This window comes from Pristiophorus japonicus, chromosome 5 (assembly GCF_044704955.1).
Source record: "Pristiophorus japonicus isolate sPriJap1 chromosome 5, sPriJap1.hap1, whole genome shotgun sequence".
Taxonomy (NCBI): domain Eukaryota; kingdom Metazoa; phylum Chordata; class Chondrichthyes; family Pristiophoridae; genus Pristiophorus; species Pristiophorus japonicus.
In genome coordinates, this window is record NC_091981.1 from 40411172 (window position 1) to 40436790 (window position 25619).

Here is a 25619-nt window from a genome sequence, read left to right on the forward strand (position 1 = left end):
CATTCGTATTAGTTTTCCAAAATTAGGAGCCAGAAATCGGGCAGGTGTCACGCAAGGTTTTCAGGATCTGATAGCTGCCATTAGACCAGCCAGACCACTTATTTGTGTGTGCCAAATCGAGGGCCGAGTGGAATGGCAATGGCTGAAATTAGTCTGTATAAGGTTGCTGTTTCTCAGGACAGGAACAGATGCCAGGCATCCAGCTTTCCCTGTCAGAGTAACAAACAAGTAGCACATATAAGATGACTATATATAAGCTAGACTACTCCTGCACAACATTCAGAGGTACGGAAAGCAACAATTTCCTCACAGGAGTAAGCTGGCAAGAGAGGAGGACCAGCTCAGTTCCATGATCCTTTTACAGCACAAGATCAGCCAACCACTTTTCTCATGGTCAAGCTTTTGGTCATCTGCGCTAATTTCTACTTATGCAGCTCGGTATAAAATTTTTAAATCTCATAATACTCCTGTGAAGCACCTTGGGACGTTTCACTACATTAAAGGCGCTATGTAAATACATGTTGTTGTTGTTGATAATACAAGGGGAAAAAAAGTTGCATTTATATAGTGCTTTTCACGACCTCAGGATGTCCCAAAGCACTTTAAAGTCAATTAATGTAAAAGGAAAAGGGCTATTTTAGAGACCCAGAAGAAGCAAAGTGATGAGATTTAAATGGCTAATGGTCACCCTTGAATTGCTTGTAATAAAGGAGAATGTACACATATTTCATGCTTGGTTATTGTCCATGCTATCACTTGTAATCTGGACATTTAGTGAGTGATAGCTCTTTCTGTTAAGGAGGTTGAGGGGGTGAATGATAGTAGCTTATAATGCTACATGGAGACCAGCTGCTGCACCCTGCGCCTTGTAGAAAACAGCAAAGCCATAAAACTATGTGGTCCTAACATGTTGTTGCCTTGTTGAAATGTTAAACTGGATGAATTCCTCCAAGCTCCTGAGAAGTGTTCAGTGAACTGACAAATACGTGCCCAGATGTCACCCTGGGTGATATTACATAGATTCCCTGTGGTTATTTGAAATGAGCCAGTGATGTAAAAATTGAGTGCATTCATACCTTTACACCGACATGCAGAGTTGTTTGGTTATATAAGCTTGGCTATAATACTTCATGCAGCAGGGTTCACAGTTCTCCTCATCCCCCTTTAGTGAAGTACACTCTCCGAACACAAAGGTCCTCATTAAGGTCTTCATAGGAGTTGCATGGTTTGTAAACTCTTAGCGACTTAAGGTCCTCTTCATATGCTGCTCCCTTTCCTTCATTTTCTCTTGCTCCTCCTCTTCCTCCATTATAAAGGCAAGCAAAGGAAAGCTTATTGGGAATCCCATACCTGATCCTCAGAACTCCTCACAGTGGGTAGGGGCAAAAATATCTTGACAGTATAATAGTCACTCAGGCAGTTAGAGACAAATCCAGTGCTGTTTTGTTGAAAAACAAAAAATGCTCCAAAAGCTCCTTTCCAACTATCTATAGGCCTGAAACCACTGTTGCACCATTCTAGCGCTAGCGCTAAGAATATGTCAAAAATGGTGAGATAATTTGGAGCTAGAAAACATAACATATCCCAGGACTATTATATGCATTTGAATAATTATAGGCAAAGCAATGGAAGTGGACAAATCCAAACCTTTGCTCTACTGAAAACAGCATTTTTGGAATCCTTCACATTCACGTCACTTTCATTGCTCAAACAATCTCTAATAAGCTAAAATAACAGAGGGGAATTTAGATGAACTCATTAAACACTTGCGCATTTGTAATCCATGATACAATTTCAGTGCCAATGCTATATACTAAACCTAAAATGTGTAATCTACTAACTTTAGTGAAAATTGGCATTACATGGTATACAACTATATATAATAGAATCTACCTTCGTAACTGTGACGTTCCTAAAGCAAATGGACTCGTCCCTTCTTGTGGTTCTTTCATTAGGACCTTTACATAATTGGTGGGCAATGGCATCTGATTAAAAGAGATTTAAAAAAACTCTTAATACATATCCATACCAAAAGAGCTGCATACTGAGGAATATAATACAGTAGAGTAGAAATGAATAGAATCCAAAATATCCTAACAAGGAGTTTTGTGGGTAGGGCTCCTGGAACATTAAGCAATTGTCTGTGGCATAAAGCTGGAAAACAGTTCATGCTGCAGTATAATCCATTCTCCATTGATTTTACCTTTAGCAGCCAATCTATAGTTATAAAAGACTTGCATTGAGCATGTTCTATCATATTTCAAGGCGCTACATTTGAGAGCATAACATTTAAAAAGTACATCATGCTTTCACCTGATTGAATCGAATATCAAATTCATAAAACTTACCAATGAACATGCAGCAAGCAAGCAAGTATAAAAGCTACCAAATAAATAGTACTAAGGTGGTATGAAAACTACTAATCAGTAGCCACAAATACTAATAAAACTATATGCAAGAAGGACAAGAGTAACAAAATAAATCAACCAAATTATTTTTTCCAAAATCTTGGCAGTAATCTGTCGGCATGGTATTAAAAATAAGATCCCTGAAAATCTGGATTTCAGGGAAACTCTGGCGCTAACTTTGGTGGGTATCTGCCAGAAGGGTTGGAATTTAGATCCCGATCCAGATACCACGAACATCATGGGGCAGAGACTGCAGTTACGCTAATCGTGGCCATTAGAATAGGAGGGAGTAGGGAATTTTATTTCAGGAATTCCCGCACTCCAGGGTATCAAAGGGACCCACTGTATGGTTGGAGGAGGTCTGCTTGGTCAAAGCAGGAGTACCTCCCTGACCACTAATATTTGTGGATAGTTAGGTATAGAATCATAGGTCCCATATTACCTAGAAGGCAGGGAGGGAGCCGAGGTGGGGGGGAGAGGCTGTTTTGCGGGCAGGAATCCCAGAAGAATGTGTTTCCTTCAGGTCCTTTAACATTTTTGTCTCTATTTCCCCGCCGCAGCCAGCAGACTCGAGAGGCTGGCTGGCTGTCGGGCAATAAGCCTTTGGCACCATAGGGAAGGGAGATTGGAGGCCAGAGGGGAGCTCGGAGGCCTCGGGGTGGGGATCGGAAGGATCAGGGGAGGAGATTGGAATGGTCAAGAGGGGAGAGGTCAGAAGGGTCATGCGGGGGGGGGGGGGGAGGGGGTGGTATCGTAGGCCTCAGGGGGAACATCAGCCTTGGTCAGGGGGAAATGGGAGACCTCAATAGGTAAATCGGAGGTCTTGGGGCGGGTAGAAATCGGAACAGTCGGTGGGAGCGGGAAAGACCAGAGGCCGCAGCTGCAGAGTAGAGATGAGGGAGGGAGGGGTTGGAAAGACCAGGGGAGGCAGAGATCGTGGCTCGGGTGGCGGTGTCCTATCGCTGGTGGGGGGGAAGAGGGGGGCTGCCGAAGCAGGTAAGCTGGATCGAGCAGGTAAGTGGAAAGACTTGCTGGATCCGGCATTCCTCGCCTCTATTTAGTTGCCGGGTTTATCGAGGCTCGGGAAAACCGACCAGCCAGGGTGAAAAGAGATCAAATCTGGAGCACGTAACATCATTCTGATATTTAAATGACCAACCTACCTCACCCCGCCTCTGATAGAACCGCAAGTGAGCAGGTTCGAGGCTGGTTGGGTTCGGCTTTGAGATTTCTAACAATTTAACATCCCACCCGACCTAAATCCACATGTTTTTTGGGATTAAAATTCCTCTCATAGAATCATAGAATGATACAGCATAGAAGAAGACTATTTATCCCATCATGCCTGTGCCTGATCTTTGGTAAAGCTATCCAATTCATCCCATACACCTGCTCTTTCCCTGTATCCCTGTAAATTGTCTCCCTTCAAGTATTTATCCAATTTACTTTTGAATATTATTCTTGAATCTGCTACCACCATCATTTGAAGCAGTGCATTCCACATCACAACAACTCGCTGTAGAAAAGAAACGTTTCCTCTTGTTACCTCTGCTTCTTTTGCCAATCACCTCAAATGTGTCATCTAGTTACCAATCCTTCTGCCACTCGAAATAGTTTCTCCTTATTTACTCTATGAAAACCATTCATGATTTTGAACACTTCTATCAAATCTCCACTTAATCTTCTCTGCTCTAAGGAGAACATCCCCAGTTTCTTCAGTCACTCCACATAACTGAACTCCCTCATCCCTGGTGCCATTCTAGTAAATCTCTTCAGCACTTTAATATCCTTCCTAAAGTGGGGTGCCCAGAATTGAGCACAACACTCCAGCTGAGGCCTAACCAGTGTTTTACAAAGGTTTAGTATAGCTTCCTTGCTTTTGTAGATTTTTGACAGGTTTGCGACCGGTTTTCCGCCTGGGCGACGCAGAAAAACAAGTCGCACAACATTTTGCGCCTAGGTGGAAATTTTGCCAGTGGATTTGCAGCAGCACTAAAACTTAGCACCTGCCCGATGTTTTCACCGTTTGGATGACGTCAATCGGCATGCAACGCTGCGCTTTCGACCCGGGTGGAAAATTCGCCGATATCGCCCGTGTTACCATCCGCCCGGAAAACCACCAGAAAAAAATCAGTCGAACCCAGATCGGACCCGGCGCTAACGATGCCATCTTGTAAACGGAGCAGAAGTTCAATACATAAAAGGATTTGGTTAAGAAGGCTGCGTTTTACACAGTGAAATTTGATGTGAGTTTATAGTTTGTTTTAAAGGAATTTTAAGGACATTTCCTGGCTGCTTTTTCTATGCAGGGTCGAGCTGGAAGAAGGCTTATTGATAATCATTTTGAGCGTAATTGAAGTGGTCGCAGACGTATGGGGAGGAGGCCTTACCCACCATCCCCCACCCCCCACCAGTTTAAAGGGACCAACACTCATACCTGCAGCTATCTGAGGCACAGTGCATTAGAAGGCTGCACTTCCAAAAAGAGTTGGTCACAGAGATATGCCAGCTCAGAAAGGCAGACGTACAACCTACCAGCAGCAACAGGACTGCACTGCCCATTGGGGTGAAGGTTACTGCAGCACTTGCCTTCTATACCTCAGGCTCCTTTCAGGCATCAGCAGGGGACATATGCTACATCTCGCAGTACACTACATATTGTTGCATTCGTCAGGCGACTGCTGAACTGTACGCATGCAGGATGGACTTCATAAAATTCCCAATGACCAAGGAGGCACAGATTGAGAGGGCTGTAGATTTTGGACAAATTGTTGGCTTCCCCAAGATTCAGGGTGCCATTGACTGTATGCACATCACCCTGGAGCACCTTTACTCCATCCAGAGATTTACCAAAACCGAAAGGGATTCCACTCCATGAATGTACAGATTGTCTGCGACCATACTCAGCACATTATGGCAGTAAATGCCCAATATCCAGGGAGCATCCATGATGCTTTTATCTTGTGTGAGAGCAGTGTCTCATGCCTTTTCGAGCGTCAACCACAAGGCCAGAGCTGGGGACAAAGGTTACGGCCTCGCCCCCTGGTTCATGACCCCCTCCGGAACCCTCAGACAGAAGGCGAGCATTGCTATAATGCGAGCCAGATAGCCACACATATCATCAAACAGACAACTGGAGTGCTCAAGCAGTGCTTCCGATGCCTGGACCACTCTGCAAGCTGCCTGGACCCCTCAGCAGGACTCTGAGTTTATTGTGGTGTGCTACATGCTACACAACTTAGCTATCATGAGGGAACAGGATTTGCCACTGGACACTGCAGGACCACCTCAGGAGAGGGCAGGAGGGGGAGGAGGAAGAGGAGGAGGAAGAGAAGCCTGGCAAGGAACCCATGCCACCACCACCACCACCACCACAGGGGAGGCCTTGTGGAGCTTTCGCCACTGCAAAAGCCTTATGTCAGCAGCTCATAATTCAACGTTCTGTTTGAAGAGTGAACAGTACGTTTGATCATTGCCTGGCCACTCTATTCCACCATGTTGACTATTCCCACTCTAATTCTGCAAATGAGACACTACACAAGAATGGTTAGGTGAACAAAAGAATTTATTAAACATTGTAAACTTTTATAACTTTGACACTCTGAGTGAAGAAATTCCTACTCATCTCCATTTTAAATGGGCAACCCCTTATTCTGAAACTATACCCCCTAGTTCTAGATTCTCCCATGAGGGGAAATATCCTCTCTGCATTTGCCCTGTCAAGCCCCCTCTTTGCGTCCTTCTCACAACTTGCTTTCCTACCTATCTTTGTAACATCAGCAAATTTAGTAACATTATACTCGGTCCCTTCATCCAAGTCATTAATATAGATTGTAAATAGTTGAGGCCCCGGCACTGATCCCTGTGGTACCCCACTAATTACAGTTTGCCAACCTGAAAATGACCCAATTATCCCGACTCTCTGTTTTCTGTTAGTTAGCCAATCCTCTATCCATGCTAATATATTACCCCCAACCCCATGAGCTCTTATCTTGAGTAGTAACCTTTTTTGTGGCACTTTATCGAATGCCTTCTGGAAATCAAAATACACTTCTACTGGTTCCTCATTATCCACCCTGCTCGTTACATCCTCAAAAAACTCCAGCAAATTTGTCAAACATGATTTTCCTTTCATAAAGTCATGCTGACTCTGCTTGACTATATTATGATTTTCTAAATGTCCTGCAGTACTTCCTTAATAATGGACTCCAGCATTTGCCCAATGAAGAAGTTGGACTATAGTTGGTCTATAATTTTCTGCTTTCTGTCTCCCTTCTTTCTTAAATAGGGGTGTTACATTACCTCTCCAGAATTCAGGGAATTTTGGTAGACTACAACCAATGCATCCATTATCTCTACAGCTTTTAAGATCCCAGGATGCAGGCCATTAAGTCCAGGGGACTTGTCCACCTTTAGTCCCATTAGTTTGCCTCATACTTTTTCTCTAGTGGTAATGATTTTTTTAAGTTTCCTCCCTCCCTTCATTATCTATTATTGGGATGCTTTTAGTGTCTTCTACCAATGTGAAGACCGATACAAATATTTGTTCAAAGTCTCTGCCATTTCCCTGTTTTCCATTATTAATTCCCTAGTCTCATCCTATAAGGGACCAATGTTTACTGGAGCTAATCTCTTCCTTTTTATATACCTGTAGAAGCTTTTATTGTATTGTTTTTATATTTCTTTCTAGTTTACTCTCATAATCTATCTTGTATTGTTTTTATATTTCTTTCTAGTTTACTCTCATAATCTATCTTCTGCCTCTTTATTTTTTTTTAGTTGTCCTTTGGTGGTTTCTAAAAATGTCCCAATCCGCTGGCCTACCATTAATCTTTGCAACATTGTATGCCTTTGTTTTCAATTTGATACCATCCTTTACTTCCTAAGTTAGCTACGGATAGTTCATCCTTCCCTTAGAATCTTTCTTTCTCACTGGACTATATCTTTGCTTAGAGTTATGAAATATTTCCTTAAATGTCTGCCACTGCTTATCTACCATTTTACACTCTATTTTACCAGTCCAGTTTAGCCAACTCTGCCTTCATAAATTTGTAATTGCCTTTATTTAAGCTCAGGACACAAGTTTCAGACCCAAGTTTCTCAACCTCAAACTGAATTTGAAATTCTAACATGCTGTGATCACTCTTCCCTTGAGGATCCTTTACTATGAGATCATTAATTAATTCTGTCTCATGGCACAATACCAGATCTAAAATAGCCTGCTTCCTGGTTGGTTCCACAATATATTGTTCGAAGAAACCATCCCGAATACACTCTATGAACTCTTCCTCAAGTCTACCTTTGCCAATGTGAATTGTCCAATCAATGAAGATTAAAATTGCCCATGATTACTGCAGTCATCATAGGCAGTCCCTCAAACCGAGGATGGCTTGCTTCCACGTCAAAAAGTTCACAGGTGTTTCAATGAAGGACCTAAAATTCCAGGTCCGTACTAAATCTTGAAGGGTGGAAGATGCCTGGATTTTTTTAACGTGTGGTGACCATTGCACATCAGCCACCAGACGGGCTTGACAGAGCTAGGTCTTGGTCCAGCAGCCAGGATTAACCAAGACGACTGGAGACCTGCCCTGCTGCATGGACCTAGTGTGCACACATATCGCAGTGTGGGCTGGCCCGTGCTGCCCCTGGGCCCCGCCTCTTCTGGGCCCCGATCACGTCACTCTACAGTCTCTCGCCGCTCCTTCGCCCTGACCTCGCCGCTCCTGATGTACCTGCCCATGCTCCAATCACCGACCTGAACCTTGGTGACGTCACTTTTCACTGTCGTTGTTCTCCTGCTCCAGTACATGCTGCTTCCTGGAGTGGTATGCTGCCACGCTGCTCCTTCCGCTCCCGGGCCTGCCCCGATGCCGCCATTATTTCTTGATTTATACTCGGTCCTGTAAAGTCCTGTCCCCTCAGTACAGATTCACACGAGGCATGTAGTGAAGTCAAGGTCACTCTGGACCTGCACCTTTATTTCACAGTTCTCGAATGCTGCACTTGCCTGAGACCTGTGCTTATTTGCCTGTCTCTTGCAAGTGCACCCCCGGTGGTAAGATATGCTGGTGGTTACAGGTCATATCTTATTACAGTCATGTATAGCATGTTGGGATACAGTTATATATAATAATGTAAGATACATGACAGGTCCTACAGTGTAGCTACTGTTAGGGGGCCTATAGACTACTTCCACTAGTGACTTCTTTCCCTTATTATTTCTTATCTCCACCTAAACTGATTTTACTTCTTGATCTTCTGAGCGAATATCATTTCACACTACTGCACTGATCTTATCCTTTATTAACAGAGCTACCCCACCTCCTTTTCCTTTCTGCCTATCCTTCCAAAATGTCAAATACCCCTGAATATTCAGTTTCCAGCCTTGGTCACCTTGCAACCACGCCTCTGTAATGGCTATCAGATTATACCCATTTATTTCTATTTGTGCCGTCAACGCATCTATCTTTTTACGAATGCTGCCTGCATTCAGACAAAGAGCATATAATTTTGTCTTTTTACCATTTTTCCCTACTCTGACTCCACTTTCTGATGCGCTCTTATGTTCATACGTTCTGTCCCTACCTGTCACACTCTGGTTATCATTACCCCTATCGCTGCCCTGCAGTATTGCCTTCTCCTTTCTCTTTGACTTTTTAAATTTCCGCTCACCTGAACTCTCCCCCCCCATCCCCGCCTCTCTTCCCGCCCCCCACTATTTAGTTTAAAGCCCTATTTACAGCCCTAGTTATTCGATTAGCCAGGACATTGGTCCCAGCATGATTCAAGTGCAGCCCGTCCCAACCGAACAGTTCCCTCTTACCCCAGTACTGGTGCCAGTGCCCCCTGAATCGAAACCCATTTCTCCCACACCAATCTTTGAGCCACGCGTTCTTCTCTGATCTTATTTACCCTATGCAGATTTGCTCATGGCTCAGGTGGTAATCCAGAGATCATTACCTTTGTGGTTTTGCTTTTTAATTTAGCACCTAGCTGCTCATACTCCCTCAGCAGAACCTCTTTCTTTGTCCTACCTATGTCATTGGTACCTATGTGGATCATGACAACTGGATCTTTCCCCTCCCACTCCAAGTTTTTCTCCAGCCCAGAGGCATGTCCTTAACCCTGGCACGGAAATTGGGGTCACACCCCAGAAAGGAAGTGGAATGCAAAATAAAGCGCTCCACTTCCTTTCTGGGGTGGTAGCAGGCGGGCTCGTAGGGAGCAGCGCTTTGCATTGGGCTGCGTAGCACTGCCATGTAGGAAGGGCTCTTCCCTTATTATTTCCCCTAAAGGGAAAGGCTGAAGCTGCATACCCTGCAGCAACAAAAAGGTCCTACCTGGAATACCATGTCAACAGTTTGGTACTCAAACTGCCGGGCTGACCAATCATGGCATAGATCCCGTGGGTTTCAATCACCTCTTCAGCTGCTTCATCAATGATTTTCCATCCATCGTAAGGTCAGAAGTAGGATTGTTCACTGATGATTGCACAGTTTTTGGCTCCATTTACAATTTCTCAGATAATAAAGCAGACCATACCCACCTGCAGCAAGACGTTGTCAACATCCAGGCTTGGAATGTTAAGTGGCAAGCAATATTTGTGCCAGGTAAGTACCAGGCAATGACCATCTCTAACTAGAGAGAGCTTAACCACATACTTTTAGCATTTAATTGCATTGCCATTACCAAATATCCCACCATCAACATTCTGGGGGTCACCACTGACCAGAAGCTGGACCAGCCATATGAATGCCATGGCTACTAGAGAAGGTCATGGTGCTTTCACTCCTATCATCAGCCCCAGGAATGCCTCTGCTCACCTCTTGGTCCCAGACGCTTCTCCAGTCCCAGTCTCACGAATGCCTCCGTTCTCAGCCTCAACTTGAGATTGCCTCTGCTCCTGGCCTCAAGTGGGCCAGAAGGTGGCAGATGGGAATATAATATGGGGAAATATGAGCTTATTCACTTTGATAGAAAGAATAGAAAAACAGAATTATTTTTTAAATGGTGAGGAACAATTAAATGTTGGCATTCAGAGGGATTTGGGTGTCCTTATAACACAAATCACAGAAAGTTAACACTCAGGTACAGCAAGCAATTAGGAAGGCAAATTGCAAGAGGGTTGGAGTACAAGAATAAAGGGGTCTGAAATTGCTCCTTCCTTTAAGGCCTGTTACTGCTGGAAGTCAGCGATCATGCTGCGGAGTGCAATGGCCATCGATTTTTTGTGTAACGGCCGACATGTTGAAAATTCCACTCCTGTGGTATCCTAGCAGTGACCAGTTCCCTCCTCTGCCCCTCACCACTCTGCTGCTGCCGATCCGTCCTAAGTGCATCATAAGAGCGCAAACAGCCGATGTTCACACCCGATGGTGAAATTCTGCTGAAAAAAATCATGCTCCCGCCGCACAGTACCAAAAGCAGCTTTTTCTGCCAGTGCAGTGAGGTTGCAGTCCTTCTAAAATGGCGGTGCGACTCCTATTAAAGAGGAGGACCTACTGCCGCTATGTTTTATTTTTGTCGGCCAACTGCCATGTCGGGCCAACAGTTATGCCTCTGGGGTCAGCCGGGCCGCCAACAGGCAGCCTGACACCCTCTCTTGGGTGCCAGGTCGCTGGCCTGGCCAAAATCCCCCCTGGTGGCTCAGTGGACCTAACTTAAAGAATCACGCAGGCTCTCCCCTTTAAGTGAAGGGGAGAGCCGTGGTGAGTTAGCAATGTGATAACTTCATCAGCGCTACGCTGACGACTGACAGAGGCGACCACTACACCTGCCCCCAACTTCTGCCCCTCTAGACTGCGAACTTTGGAGATTTGCTTACACAATGTGCAGAATGTAAATCAGCAGAGATTATTGTTATATATACAGACTATAGATATACTCTCTGTGTAGTCACTGTATAGTTGCATAAGCTGGAGACTTGTTTACCTGATGTAATATCAATAAGGTTTACACTGTGTACATACTATGCTGGCACCACCAGAGGGTGCAACTGGTGGAGACCGGGGTTTCCTGCCTTGGTGGCAGGGGCTGTATAAAAGGGTAGCCACCATGCGGTTGCCTCACTTTACGAATAAAGGACCACGGTCACTACAGTTTGAGTACAACACATTGCCTCGTGGAGTCATTCATAAGTATATTACAGACATAACAACTGGCGATGAGAATACGGACTTTCACGCGATTATGGCTACCTTTGGCACACTAAAAGACTTCGCAGAGGGTGATGATTGGGATGCCTTCATGGAAAGGCTCGAGCTTTATTTCGTGGCAAACGACCTGGCAGGGGAGACGGACGCATCGGCGGAGAAGCGCAAGGCTATACTGCTGACCAGTTGTGGGCCCAAGGTCTACCGCCTCATCAGGGACTTGCTGGCACCTACGAAGGCCAGGGATAAGACATACGATGTGCTGACTGAACTAATTCACGACGAACTAAAACCAAAACAGAGCATCCTCACGGCCAGGCACAGATTCTACACTCACCGCAGACCCGAGGGCCAGGAGATTGCAAAATATGCTGCCAACCTCAGGAGGCTTGCGGCACCATGAGATTTTGGCACGCAACTCAATGAAGCATTGCGAGACATCGTCGTCATAGGAATTGGCCATGAGGGCCTCCTTCACAAGCTATTATCTGCCGACACCACAGTCAACTTGCAGAAGGCCATCAGCATCAGTCAGGCATTCATGAACTCGACCTGCAGCACCAAGCAAATTATTCATCCTATGGACTCAAACCCGGCAAGTACTGTACACAGAATGGTGCCTTTCACAGGCAAGACTGTAGAATGTGGCTCTGCCCAGGGCAGAGAGTACAGACCTCAGGGTTCCAGAACTCAGAGTCCATCGAGGGGTGCTAATCGAGAAGCACCATGCTGGCATTGCGGAGGAAACCATAGGGCTCACCAGTGTCGGTTTGCTGAGTACGTATGCAAAGCCTGTAACATGAAGGGCCACCTCCAGCGTATGTGTAAAAGAAATATGACCCACCGTCTAGCAGAAGAGTCGGTAGATGACTTTGAATCCAGCGGGGAGTATGATGATTTGGACAGAGAGGCAGCTCAGCCCCAAGAAGAAGTGTATGGAGTGTATACCTGCACCACCGATTGTCCTCCAGTGAAGATAGAAATTGAGATAAACGGCATAACAGTCTTCATGGAAGTGGACACGAGAGCGAGCCAGTCAGTGATGAGCCAGGATGCCTTTGAGACGCTATGGAACGTAAAACAACCCGAGCTGGTTCCAGTACAGGAAAACTTGCGCACCCACACCAAGGAGCTGATTCTAGTCCTTGGTAGTGCGGATGTAAGTGTAATCCATAATAGCGTGGTGCACAAGTTACCTCTGTAGATTGTTGCAGGTGATGGTCCAATGCTACTCAGAAGAAGGTAGATGGGGAAGATCCAGTGGAAATTGGAAGATCTCTTCATTCTAGCAATCGATGTCCCCCATGCTCAGAGGCAGAGCAAAACCTCACCTTCGCTTGGGCCAGGCACCAGAGAACAGACCAGCACAGCACCTGAGGCACAGACCATCCATCATGACTGCGTGGCAATGATCCGATCGGAACGACCTAAAAGTACCTTCCCGGCTCCAGTGGCAGGACTCCTGGGGAGGAAGATCGAATTATAGACCGATTAGCCTGACATCAGTAGTGGGGAAAATGTTGGAATCAATCATTAAGGATGAAATAGCAGCGCATTTGAAAAGCAGTGACAGAATCGGACCAAGTCAGCATGGATTTATGAAAGGGAAATCATGCTTGATGAATCTTCTGGAATTTTTTGAGGATGTAACTAGCAGAGTGGACAAGGGAGAACCAGTGGATGTGGTCTATTTGGACTTTCAAAAGGCTTTTGACAAGGACCCGCACAAGAGATTGGTGTGCAAAATCAAAGCGCATGGTATTGGGGGTAATGTACTGACGTGGATAGAGAACTGTTTGGCAGACAGGAAGCAGAGAGTCGGGATAAACGGGTCCTTTTCAGAATGGCAGGCAGTGACTAGTTGAGTGCCTCAGGGCTCAGTGCTGGGACCCCAGCTCTTTACAATATACATTAACGATTTAGTTGAAGGAATTGACTGTAATATCTCCAAGTTTGTGGATGACACTGAACTGGGTGGCGGTCGGTTTGAGCTGTGAGGAGGACGCTAAGAGGCTGCAGGGTGACTTGGACAGGTTAGGTGAGTGGGCAAATGCAAGGCAGATGTGGATAAATGTGAGGTTATCTATTTTGGGGGCAAAAACACAAAGGCAGAATATTATCTGGATGGTGGCAGATTAGGAAAAGGGGAGGTGCAACGAGACCTGGGTGTCATGGTTCATCAGTCACTGAAAGTGGGCATGCAGGTACAGCAGGCGGTGAAGAAGGCAAATGGTATGTTGGCCTTCATAGCTTGGGAATTTGAGTATAGGAGCAGGGAGGTCTTACTGCAGTTGTACAGGGCCTTAGTGAGGCCTCACCTGGAATATTGTGTCCAGTTTTAGTCTCCTAATCTGAGGAAGGACGTTCTTGCTATTGAGGGAGTGCAGCGAAGATGCACCAGATTGATTCCAGGGATGGCTGGACTGTCATATGCGGAGAGACTGGATCAACTGGGCCTTTATTCACTGGAGTTTAGAAGGATGAGAGGGGATTTCATAGAAACGTGTAAGATTCTGACGGGACTGGACAGGTTAGATGCGGGAAGAATGTTCTCAATGTTGGGGAAGTCCAGAACCAGGGGACATAATCTTAGGATAAGGGTTAGGCCATTTAGGGCTGAGATGAGGAGAAACTTCTTCACTCAGAGAGTTGTTAACCTATGGAATTGGCTGCCACAGAGAGTTGTTGATGCCAGTTCATTAGATATATTCAAGAGGGAGTTAGATATGGCCCTTACGGCTAAAGGGATCAAGGGGTATGGAGAGAAAGCAGGAAAGGGGTACTGAGGGAATGATCAGCCATGATCCTATTGAATGGCGATGCACCTATTTTCTATGTTTCTATGTTTCTGAAAGTCCAAATACACCATATCCACTGGTTCTCCTTTGTCCACTCTACTAGTTACATCCTCAATTCTAGAAGATTCATCAAGCATGATTTCCCTTTCATAAATCTATGCTGACTTGGTCCGATCCTGTCACTGCTTTCCAAATGTGCTTCTATTTCATCCTTAATAATTGATTCCAACATTTTCCCCACTACTGATGTCAGGCTAACCGGTCTATAATTACCCGTTTTCTCTCTCCCTCCTTTTTTTTAAAGAGGTGTAACATTAGCTACCCTCCAGTCCATAGGAACTGATCCAGAGTCTGTAAAATGTTGGAAAATGACCACCAATGCATCCACTATTTCTATGGCCACTTCCTTAAGTACTCTGGGATGCAGACTTTCAGGCCCCGGGGATTTATCGGCCTTCAATCCCATCAATTTACCTAACACAATTTCCCGCTTTATAAGAATATCCTTCAGTTCTTCCTTCTCACTAGACCCTCGGTCCCCTAGTATTTCCGGAAGGTTATTTGTGTCTTCCTTCTCTTTGATCCTTGTCTGCCAACCAGGTCTCTATCCACGTCAATACATTCCCCCCAATACTATGTGCTTTGATTTTGCACACCAATCTCTTGTAGGGGACCTTTTCAAAAGCCTTTTGAAAGTCTAAATACACCACATCCACTGGTTCTCCCGTGTGCACTCTACTAGTTACATCCTCAAAGAATTCTAGAAGATTTGTCATGCATGATTTCCCTTTCATAAATCCATGCTGACTTGGACCAATCCTGTCACTGCTTTCCAAATGCGCTGCTATTACATCTTCCAACATTCTCCTCACTACCGATGTCAGGCTAACCAGTCCATAATTCACTGTTTTCTCTCTCCGTCCTTTTTTAAAAAGTGGGGCTACATTTGCTACACTCCAGTCCATAGGAACTGATCCAGAGTCTATAGAATGTTGGAAAATGACCACCAATGCATCCACTATTTCTAGGGCTACTTCCTTAAGTATTCTGGGATGCAGAATATCAGGCCCTGGGGATTTATCGGCCGTCAATCCCATCAATTTCCCTAACACAATTTCCTGACTAATAAGGATTTCCTTCAGTTCCTCCTTCTCACTAGACCCTTGGTGCCCTAGTATTTCCAGAAGGTTATTTGTGTCTTCCTTAGTGAAGACAGAACCAAAGTATTTGTTCAATTGGTCTGCCATTTCTTTGTTCCCCATTACAAATTCACCTGATTTTGACTGCAAGGGACCTGCATTTGTCTTCACTAATTTTTTTCTCTTCACATATCTATAGAAGCTTTTGTAGTCAGTTTTTATGTTCCCTGCAAGCTTACTCTCATACTCTATTTTCCCCCTACTAATTAAACTCTTTGTCCTCCTCTGCTGAATTCTAAATTTCTCCCAGTCCTCAAGTTTGCTGCTTTTTTTGGCCAATTTATATACCTCTTCTGTGGATTTAACACTATCCCTAATTTCCCTTGTTAGCCATGGTTGAGCCACCTTCCCTGTAGCCACCTTCCACTGCAGCCTAGTCGCTACCGCGGCCATGTCCAGGAGCAAAAGATCAGAACCAACGAGTTCCCCAAACGGGACCTGGAACAACCAGGTTCTCAACACCGATAGAGAGCTGGCAGAAGATTCTGCAGCCCTCGAAGGAGGACAGGGAGGCCACACACATCTGTGGCTCTGCCCACCATTAGGCAACGGCAAAGGCCCTGAGTCCTGGCAAGTTGAGCAAACCAAGCCCACCCAGCTTGGGGGCACAGCGCTGCCATCAGACGACTAGGACCCCGTCTGGTTGCTCTAGAACCAGCGTCCTCGCATACCTGTACTGCTACCTCAGTACTGACCATGACTGAACCATGAATGCAATCTACCCAATCCTGGCGCACAACCGTAAAATGTAACGAATATAAGTCACTGAACCAAGGTGTCACGATACAAACTGTTTTTTTTCTTCCTTTCTTTGTACTTGCACTGTGACTGATCCTGTATGTTAATGTAACGGGCCAGCTGCATGATCTCACTGTGGGGGGAGGGGGGGCGGGTGGCGGTAAATGGATGTATATAACCATGGACACACACATGGATCACACCCATTGGAACCTCCACTGCATCATCGAACCATTCAAACAGGTAACCACTACCCACGTTGTGGCAAAAGGACTTGGGGGAGAGTGATGCTATATATGCAGATTATAGATATACTCTCTGTGTAGTCACTGTATAGTTGCATAAGATGGAGACTTGTTTATCTGATGTACTTTCAATAAGGTTTACACTGTGTATATACTATGCTGCCACCACTAGAGGGTGCAGCTGGTGGAGACCGGGGTTTCCTGCCTTGGTGGCAGGGGCTGTATAAAACTACCAAGCGGCTGCCTCACTCTGGAGTTACGAATAAAGGACCAAGGTCACTACAGTTTGAGTACAACACATTGCCTCATGGAGTCATTCATAAGTACATTACAGACATAACAATTATAGGATGAGGGCAAGTGGAATGTGAGAAGGAGGATAACATATGAGGATACAGACATCTTGTACTTTTTCAGCCCTGCTGCTGACCATGGGCTCAGCCATGTCCCTCCCAGGAATGGTCTCCTTCAAGGAGGTGAGGTGATGCAGGCAAGCCATGCATCCACTGGTTAGGTTCTGCTGGTGCCGGTTATGCGCCACCTTTTCCTGCAAGAGAAAGGGAAGTGTGTCAATGAATGTTGTGCAATGTATTTGGGTGATGTGCCTGTCATGGTTGAATAGCTGATAGTGTGTGCAAGCTTTGAGGTGTGGGTGTGAGGTTTTCAGCAGTGGCAAGTGTGTGAGGGTGAGATGGAGCATGTGAATGTGAGGTATGAGTCATGATTGATAGAGATGGTTGGTATGTGAGTGACAGAGGTATGGTGAATTAAGCAGTATGTGAGGCTGGTGATGCAGTTTGTGGGATCTGGCATTTGAAGATAAATTCACTAACCTTGACCACTCGTGGGAGGCGAATCCAGCAACGCACACCAAATCCGCCCCCCCCCCCATCCCCGTAGCGCCACCGCCGCCGTAGCATCAGGGAGCACCAGGGTCTTCAATGCCAGGATAGGTAGATCAAGACATCAGTGAGCACCCGATCTGTAAAATTCATTGTCATCCCCTGCCTTAGCACCTCGCCCCGCTAGCAACAGGGAGAGGAAGCATCAAGCAGGTGGATGCCGTCTCCAGGGGCACTACTTAAAGAGATTATGAGTCATGAATCGCAGCTGTCAGGTTAGTGCTGTTTCACTGCTTCCATGTCTGTTTGACATTGAATTTAATTGCTGCAGTCATTTAAAGATTGTTTAGTCCCTGGAGTGTTATGGCTACTAAAAATTTATGACATTTTTATTCTCACAACACATCAAAAGTGCTACGCTAAAATGAGGTTCTGTTGCATCAATGAACCTCCTCTTTAAGAACTGGAATGAGCCTGTGGCAATGATGACTTGTGATTAGACTGCACCTGATATTGCTCAGCACTCTGAGTGTAACGCCACTGAACTAGGCCATTGGCGCTTGATTTAACGCTCCAAACCTTTCTTTGAGCAATGAGACTTAATTTTGTGTGCGGCGTGATTCATTAGCGCCTGGCATTAAATCTCAAACTCAAACTAAAGTTACCGCCCATTGCTGGGCTATAATGAATTTCTCCCCCACTATGTCTTGAAAGTTATTTTGATTAAAAACAGGTCGGTTCCCATGACATGGAAACTCTACATTGTAATGCTGCACTATATGAAGTTATCGCTCAAAATATTTCTCAACTGTTATTAATATTCACTAATAAGTGCACCTTTTAAACAATTTTTGTCCACAATTCATTCAAATGTATATATTACACTTGTAACAAAAATGAATGACCTTAAAATGAATTAAATGTTTCTTTTCTACACTCATCCTGTAATTTAATGTTTACAAAAAAACAGAACGTATAGACTTACAAAACGTTTGAGATCCTTGCATTTCATATTGACAACCCCACACAATAGGCTGTAAATAGTTCTCAGCTTTTCAATTGTATGCTCTCTTCTTCTCGCATATATGCTCCTTCATGAAAATACAAAAAATTAAAATGTTTAACACAGTATCGGTTGCCTGCTGTATCTAATACACCAAATGAGTTGAGTCGTAGCAACCTCCGAATGGGCAAATATGGGACCTATCAATGGGGTGCAGTCCAGGGAAGTGGCCTAAACTCACAAAGAAAAGTGAGTAATTTGTTTTTTAAATATTACTTATCTTACACAGGAGGGCCAAGGCAAATATGGCCAAAATTGGGGACAGAGTGGGGAAGGCTAAGCAATTCAGCCAGGGCAGGCGCTGCATATGTGCCGAAAGAAGTACTTCCACCTACCTGCCTATGCAAATGGAGTTGCCGTCTAGTTGACCCAGCAAACTTTGGTGGGATTAGCCCTGGTCAGCATTGCTGGGATTTCGACCCAAGGAATTTAAGATTCCACTGAATCTAAAATGATTTATACTATAGAATCAAGAATCATAGAAATTTACGGCACAGAAGGAGGCCATTCAGCCCATCGTGCCTTTGCTGGCCGAAAAAGAGCAATCCAGCCTAATCCCACTTTCCAGCTCTTGGTCTGTAGCCTTGCCAGTTACGGCACTTCAAGTACATATCCAAGCACTTTTTAAAGCAATGAGGGGTTTTGCCTCTACCACCCTTTCAGGTAATGAATTTCAGACCCCCAGCATCCCCTGGATGAAAAATGTTCTCCTCAACTCCCCTCTAATCCTTCTACCAATTACTTTAAATCTATGCACCATGGTTGTTAAGGTGCTTCCTATCCACTCTATCTAGGACCCTCATAATTGTATACACCTCAATTAAATCTCCCCTCAGCTTCCTCTGCTCCAAAAAAAGCAACTCCAGCCTATCCAATCATTCTTCATAGCTAAAATTCTCCAGTCCTGACAACATTGGCGTAAATCTCCTCTGCACCCTCTCTAGTGCAATCATATTTTTCCTGTAATGTGATCACCACAACTGTATGCAGTACTCTAGCTGTGGCCTAACTCGTGTGTTATACAGTTCAAGCATAACCTCCCTGTTCTTATATTCTATGCCTCGGCTAATAAAGGAAAGTATTCCATATGCTTTCTTAACAATCTTATCAATTGTCCTGCTTCCTTCAGGTGTTGAGTCCTGAACTCTTAAACATAATCACACGAGGCACGTACTGCAGACACAGTCACTCTGTGACCTTCACCTTTATTACCTGGACGAATGAGTGCTGGCCCTGCGAGGGACCTCCCCTTATATACCTGAATCTCCAGGTAAGGAGTGTCTCCCACAAGTACACCCCCTGTGGTCAAGGTGTGCATTTCTAGTAAGTATGTACAGTATGTAGTGGTTACATGAGGGTTACAATTGTATACGGGTTACAGTAGTATGCTGGTTACATACATGACATCACCTCCCCCCCTCACGTCTTTTTGACTCAAAGGTTAAGTCTATCAGGTGGTCGACGCTCTCTCGTGGAGCGCCGCAGTTGAGGCTCTGGTGGCTGGGCCTTGGCACGCGTTTCTGTCACCTGAGGTGATTCCGGCCTGGCCGCAGGGACTGTGCATGCTGGTGATTGTCCTTGTTGCTCGTCCACTGGCAGTGGTGTGGTTGACATCTCATGCTCTTCTTCATGTTCATCGGTGTCTATGCTGAACCTTTTCTTTACTTGGTCTAAGTGTTTGCAGCTTATCTGCCCATTATTGAGTCTGACCACTATGACCCTGTTTCCCTCTTTACCAATTACAGTGTCCTCAAGCCACTTGGGTCCCAATGCATGGTTAAGTACAAATACCGGATCATCCATTTCTATACACCTCTCCCTTGAGTTACGATCATGGCACTCGGTTTGGGACTGGCACTTCCCCTCAACAATGTCTGCCAGGGTTGGGTGGATGAGGGACAGCCGCGTTTTGAGCGTACGTTTCATGAGGAGCTGGCGGAACTCCTGTAAGCGAGTGCGGCCGGGACCTGTAGGCCAGCAGGAGGTGCGATAGGTGGTACTGCAGAGAGGGTCCTTGGATGCGCAGCATGCCTTGCTTTATGACTTGGACCACACGTTCCGCCTGGTCATTGGAAGCCAGCTTGAACGGCGCCGTACGAACATGTTTGATGCCATTACCCGACATAAACTCCTGGAATTCATGGCTGGTGAAACATGGGCCATTGTCGCTGACCAGAATGTCCGGTAAGCCGTGGGTCGCGAAAACCGTGCGCAGGCTCTCCATGGTGATGGATGTCATGCTCGAGTTTAATATGATGCACTCGATCCATTTCGAGTATGCACCGACAATTATCAAGAACATTTTTCCCATGAACGAGCCCGCATAGTACACGTGAATGCGTGACCAAGGCTTGGTGGGTCAGGGCCACGGGCTGAGCAGGGCCTCCCTGGGGGCGTTGCCCAGCTGGGCACACATCGTGCACCTGAGAACCTAGTGTTCCAGGTCTGAGTCAATCCCCGGCCTTCATTAACACGATGCCAGGGTGCTCGCTGTGGAGTTCCCTTATGAATGCTTCTCTCCCATTCTGGGGCATGACCACTCAGCTGCCCCATAGCAGGCAGTCGGCTTGGATGGAGAGCTCATCCATCCGTCTCTGAAACGGTCTGACCTCCTCGGGTCACGCCCCTTGTGTGATCACCCAATCCCCCGTCAGGACACATTTCTTTATCATGGATAGGAGGGGGTCCCTGTTGGTCCAGAGTTTGATCTGGCGGGCTGCGATGGGGGAGCCTGCGGTGTCAAAAGCCTCAGCGGCCATGACCATCTCAGCGCTTTGCTCCGCCGCCCCCTCGGTGGTGGCAAGGGGAAGCCTGCTGAGTGCGTCAGCACAGTTTTCGGTGTCTGGCCGGTGCCATATGGCGTAGTCATACGCAGCCAGCGTGACAGCCCATCGCTGTATGCGAACTGACGCATTTGCATTGACCGCCTTGCTGTCGGACAACAGAGAACTTAATGGCTTGTGGTCCGTTTCTAACTCGAACGGTCTGCCGAAAAGGTATTGCTGCATTTTTTACACATCATAAACGCAAGCGAGTGCTTCCTTTTCGACTATGCTGTACCCACGCTCTGCCTGGGAGAGCATCCTGGAGGCATAAGCCACCGGTTGGAGTTGTCCGTCTCCATTACCCTGCTGCAACACACACCCAACCCCGTATGATGCTGCATCGCATGTTAAAACTAGTTTTTTACAGGGGTCATACTACGTACACAGTTTGTTAGAACAAAGCAGGTTCCACGCCCTGTTGAAAGCCCGTTCTTGACAGGCCCCCCAAAACCATTCGCAACCCTTATGCAGGAGCACATGTAACGGCTCCAACAATGTGCTTAAGTTTGGCAGGAAGTTCCCGAAATAGTTCAAAAGTCCCAAGAACGATCGCAACTCCGATGTGTTGCCGGGCCTGGGCGCACGACGGATTGCCTCCGTTTTGGATTCGGTAGGCCGGATCCCATCTGTGGCAACCTTCCTGCCCAAAAACTCGACCTCTGGGGCCAAAAACACTCACTTGGCCTTCTTCAGCCGCAGGCCTACCCGGTCCAGTCGGCGTAGCACCTCCTCCAGGTTGTGGAGGTGTTCCTCGGTGTCTCGACCCATTATTAGGATGTCGTCCTGGAATACGATTGTGCCGGGAATGGATTTCAACAAGCTTTCCATGTTTCTCTGAAAGATGGCGGCCGCCAAACGGATGCCAAAAGGACACCTGTTGTAGATGAATAAATCCTTGTGCGTCGTGATGGTGGTCAGAAGCTTGGATTCTTCAGCCAGTTCCTGAGTCATGAAGGCCAAAGTGAGGTTCAATTTAGTGAACAGCTTGCCACCTGCCAATGTGGGAAAAAGGTTCTCCGCCCTCGGGGCGGGTATTGGTCCTGCAGGGACACCCGGTTGATGGTGGCTTTGTAGTCACCGCAGATCCTAACCGAGCCGTCCGCTTTAAGGACAGGAACAATGGGACTTGCCCAGTCACTGAATTCAACGGGCAAAATTATGCCCTCTCTGAGCAGCCTGTCCAGTTCACTTTCAATTTTCTCACGCATCACGTACGGCATCGCTCTGGCTTTGTGGTGCACTGGTCTGGCATCCGGGGTGATGTGTATAACTACTTTTGTGTCCTTGAACATTCCGACACCGGGTTGAAACAGTGACCTGAATTTTTGTAGTACCTGTGAGCATGTGCTTCGCTCCACAGATGAAATGGCGTGCACATCCCCCCATTTCCAGTTCATCTCAGCTAGCCAGCTCCTTCCCAAAAGCACGGGGCCATTTCCCGGAACAATTCAGAGTGGCAGCTGGTTCTGTGACCCATTGTGTGTTACCACCACGTTTGCACTGCACTGTTGGAATGATCTCTTGGGTGTACGTCCGTAGCTGCGTATTAATTTGTTCCAGTTTGGGCCTGTCAGCTCTTTGTGGCCATAGTTTCTCAAATTGTTGTGCACTCATGAGGGACTGGCTAGCTCCCATGTCCAGCTCCATGCGCACCAGGATGCCATTCAATAAAACTTTCATCATCATAGGTGGCATTTTGGTGTATGAGCTGTGGACGCCAGCCACATGAACCCGCTGAACTTCAGCATCCATGGCTTTACCCCAGGCATTGTCCTGCACTGCAAGCCCCTCGCCTGATTCCTCTGTTTCATAGATTAGCCTCGCTACCGGCTGTTTGCAAACCCTAGCCAAATGTCCTCTGGCATTACAATTCCTACAGACGAACTGCTGAAATTTGCAGCTTTTCACATAATGTCTGCCCCCGCATCTCCAGCATTGGCTGAGATCGTTGTTCACAAAAGGACTGTTAGCAGGCATTCCTCTCTGATTGTTCCCTTGGTTGTTTCTAAACACTCTGATGGTGGGTGTTAATGGTCCCCTTGATGGCGTGAATTGCCGCTCCCCTCTCCATTGTCCCTGTCGGGGGTCCACCTTAGAGTCGGTTTCAGCTTGGGCAGTTACAAAATGCCTTTGTCTGACTGCTGCAGTTTCAAAATGTCTTTGCCTGACTGCGAGATCTTGAGCCACGTTTATCACGTTAATTCCTTGGTCAGTCACCACATTGGACCCAGGACTACTCGCGTAAATTAGCTTGGTCTCTTCTTCTCCGGCTATGAAGGTTTGAGCTATCAATGCTGCCCCTTCTAGAGTTAAGTCCTTGGTCTCTATGAGCTTCCCGGCATGGCTAATACCCTCAATGAAAAAATCCTTTAACATCTCCCCTCTGCAGGCGTCTGAGAACTTACAGAGGCTGGCCAAGCACCACAAGTCTGCCACGAAGTCCGAGATGTTTTGTCCTTCCTGATGTCAGTGTGTGTAGAACCGGTGCTGGGTCATGTGTATGCTGCTCGCCGGTTTTAAGTGTTCGCTGATCAGCTGGCTGAGCTCTTCAAAAGACTTGTCGGCCGGTTTGTGGGGTGCGAGCAGGTCCTTCATCAGCGCATACGTTTTTGTCCCACAGCTTGTTAGTAGATGCGCCCTCCGCTTGTCAGCCACATCCTCTCCCAGCCAGTCCTTCGTGACAAAGGTCTGCTGGAGTCTCTCCACAAAATCATCCCAGTCCTCACCCACACGGTAACGTTCCTCTGAGCTACCGGTGGCCATCCTCTGGGTTCAGTGATTCCCGTTTCCCATCGCCAGGTGTTGAGTCTTTAACTCTTAAACATAATCACACAAGGCACATACTGCAGACACAGTCACTCTGTGACCTTCACCTTTATTACCTGGACCAAGGAGTGCTGGCCCTGCGAGGGACCTCCCCTTATATACCTGAATCTCCAGGTAAGGATTGTCTCCCACAAGTACACCCCCTGTCGTCAAGATGTGCATTTCTAGTAAGTATGTACAGTGAGGGTTACATGAGGGTTACAATTGTATCAGGGTTACAGTAATATGCTGGTTACATACATGACATCAGGGATCTGTGGGCATGCACTCCAAGGTGCCTCTGTGCCTCTACATTTCTCAGTATCCTACCATTTGTTGTGTATTACCCTGCCTTGTTAGCCCTCCCCAAATGCATTACCTCACACTTCTGATTCATAGCACAGATCATCTGTGTAGCAGACATGATATGCAAAGGTTCACTCATTGAAATTTCTTTGTCGTGATTCATGCCTACAAGGCTTCTCCACAGAAACACTGAAAACAACATTTGTTGATTGGAATGCCTGCCCATAGCTGTGTTATATCTGTAAGGAATTTAATTTTCCAATTTAAAAGGTAACCCTTTTTGTTGTCTTAGGGTTTTCAATATTTGGGGACTCTAAGTTATCGACCATTTTTCATCATTTAGCAGATTTGTGGGTGGGTTGATCCCTCATTATACCAGACAATCATGGTTCAACTGCAGATGCGTTCCTGAAGAAAGTGCATGGAAATTCGAGTGCACCAAAAAATGGGCATTCAAGAGAAAAATCCCTGTGTCTACATGTAGGGGTGAAAATAAATCGAAGATCGGGCTATTGCAATGCCAGCAGTGGCTCTCAGATAAGCCGGCTGCCTCAGGCCAAACCAATATTGCAGAGGAGGCTTCAAACACATGTTCGGTCCTATATTTGCATATGCAAAGGGCCTAACGCCTGTTTCAAAAGTGGGCCCTGGCCGGTGATATTTTCTGCTATCGCAATATCATTGGCAGCGTGCTTCCGGCTTGTAATATTGGAGTTTTAGAAGGCCACTTGGCACCCGAAAAACAAATCAAACAGTGGTGAAAAGGTGGTGTTTATCTTTAAATAATGGATGGGTTTTGGGGTGCTAAATTGCCTTTTCGTTTCTAAAAACAAATCCCAGAATAATATTTGGTGGGATTCCAGCATTGTTATGGCAGAGGGAATTGATATTTGGGATTGAACCCAAATCAACTAGGTTCCGCCCTACTTAAGTAAGATCAAAATTCTGACCTGCGGAAGGCAGGTGTTTTTTCTGCTCACCTCTCCGATGTACTGCCAGCAGTTTGGGAACACGTTTGAGGTCATTCTTGGGCTACACTGGCAATTCTGCTAATCTCACTGCTGATAAGGCAACAAGACCTGTAACTGCTGAGGCAGGTATAGTACCTGTTGTGGGTCTTGAGCATGGCCCACAATGACAAGGCATATGACAATCAATCCCAGAAGGATCAACTTCCATTTCTGAAATGCCCCTTTGTCACTGTTGTGTCCTTACACACTACACCAATCAACACGAGG

At 46.2% G+C, this 25619-nt stretch overlaps 1 protein-coding gene across 10 annotated transcripts in view; it reads right to left on the bottom strand.

Annotated features, from left to right (window-relative positions):
* Window positions 1-25619, bottom strand: part of LOC139264307 (uncharacterized) — a 382502-nt gene that overhangs the window by 188024 nt on the left and 168859 nt on the right. For 9 of the 10 annotated variants that reach the window (XM_070880566.1, XM_070880561.1, XM_070880557.1 and 6 more), the window contains 2 exons: window positions 18368-18473; window positions 1894-1985 (listed from right to left, as the gene is read on the bottom strand). The exons of the other annotated variant lie outside the window; for it this stretch is intronic. In XM_070880566.1, coding sequence (XP_070736667.1) covers window positions 1894-1985; window positions 18368-18473 — 198 coding nt within the window. The remainder of the gene's footprint in view (window positions 1-1893; window positions 1986-18367; window positions 18474-25619) is intronic. 10 annotated transcript variants of the gene reach the window in all.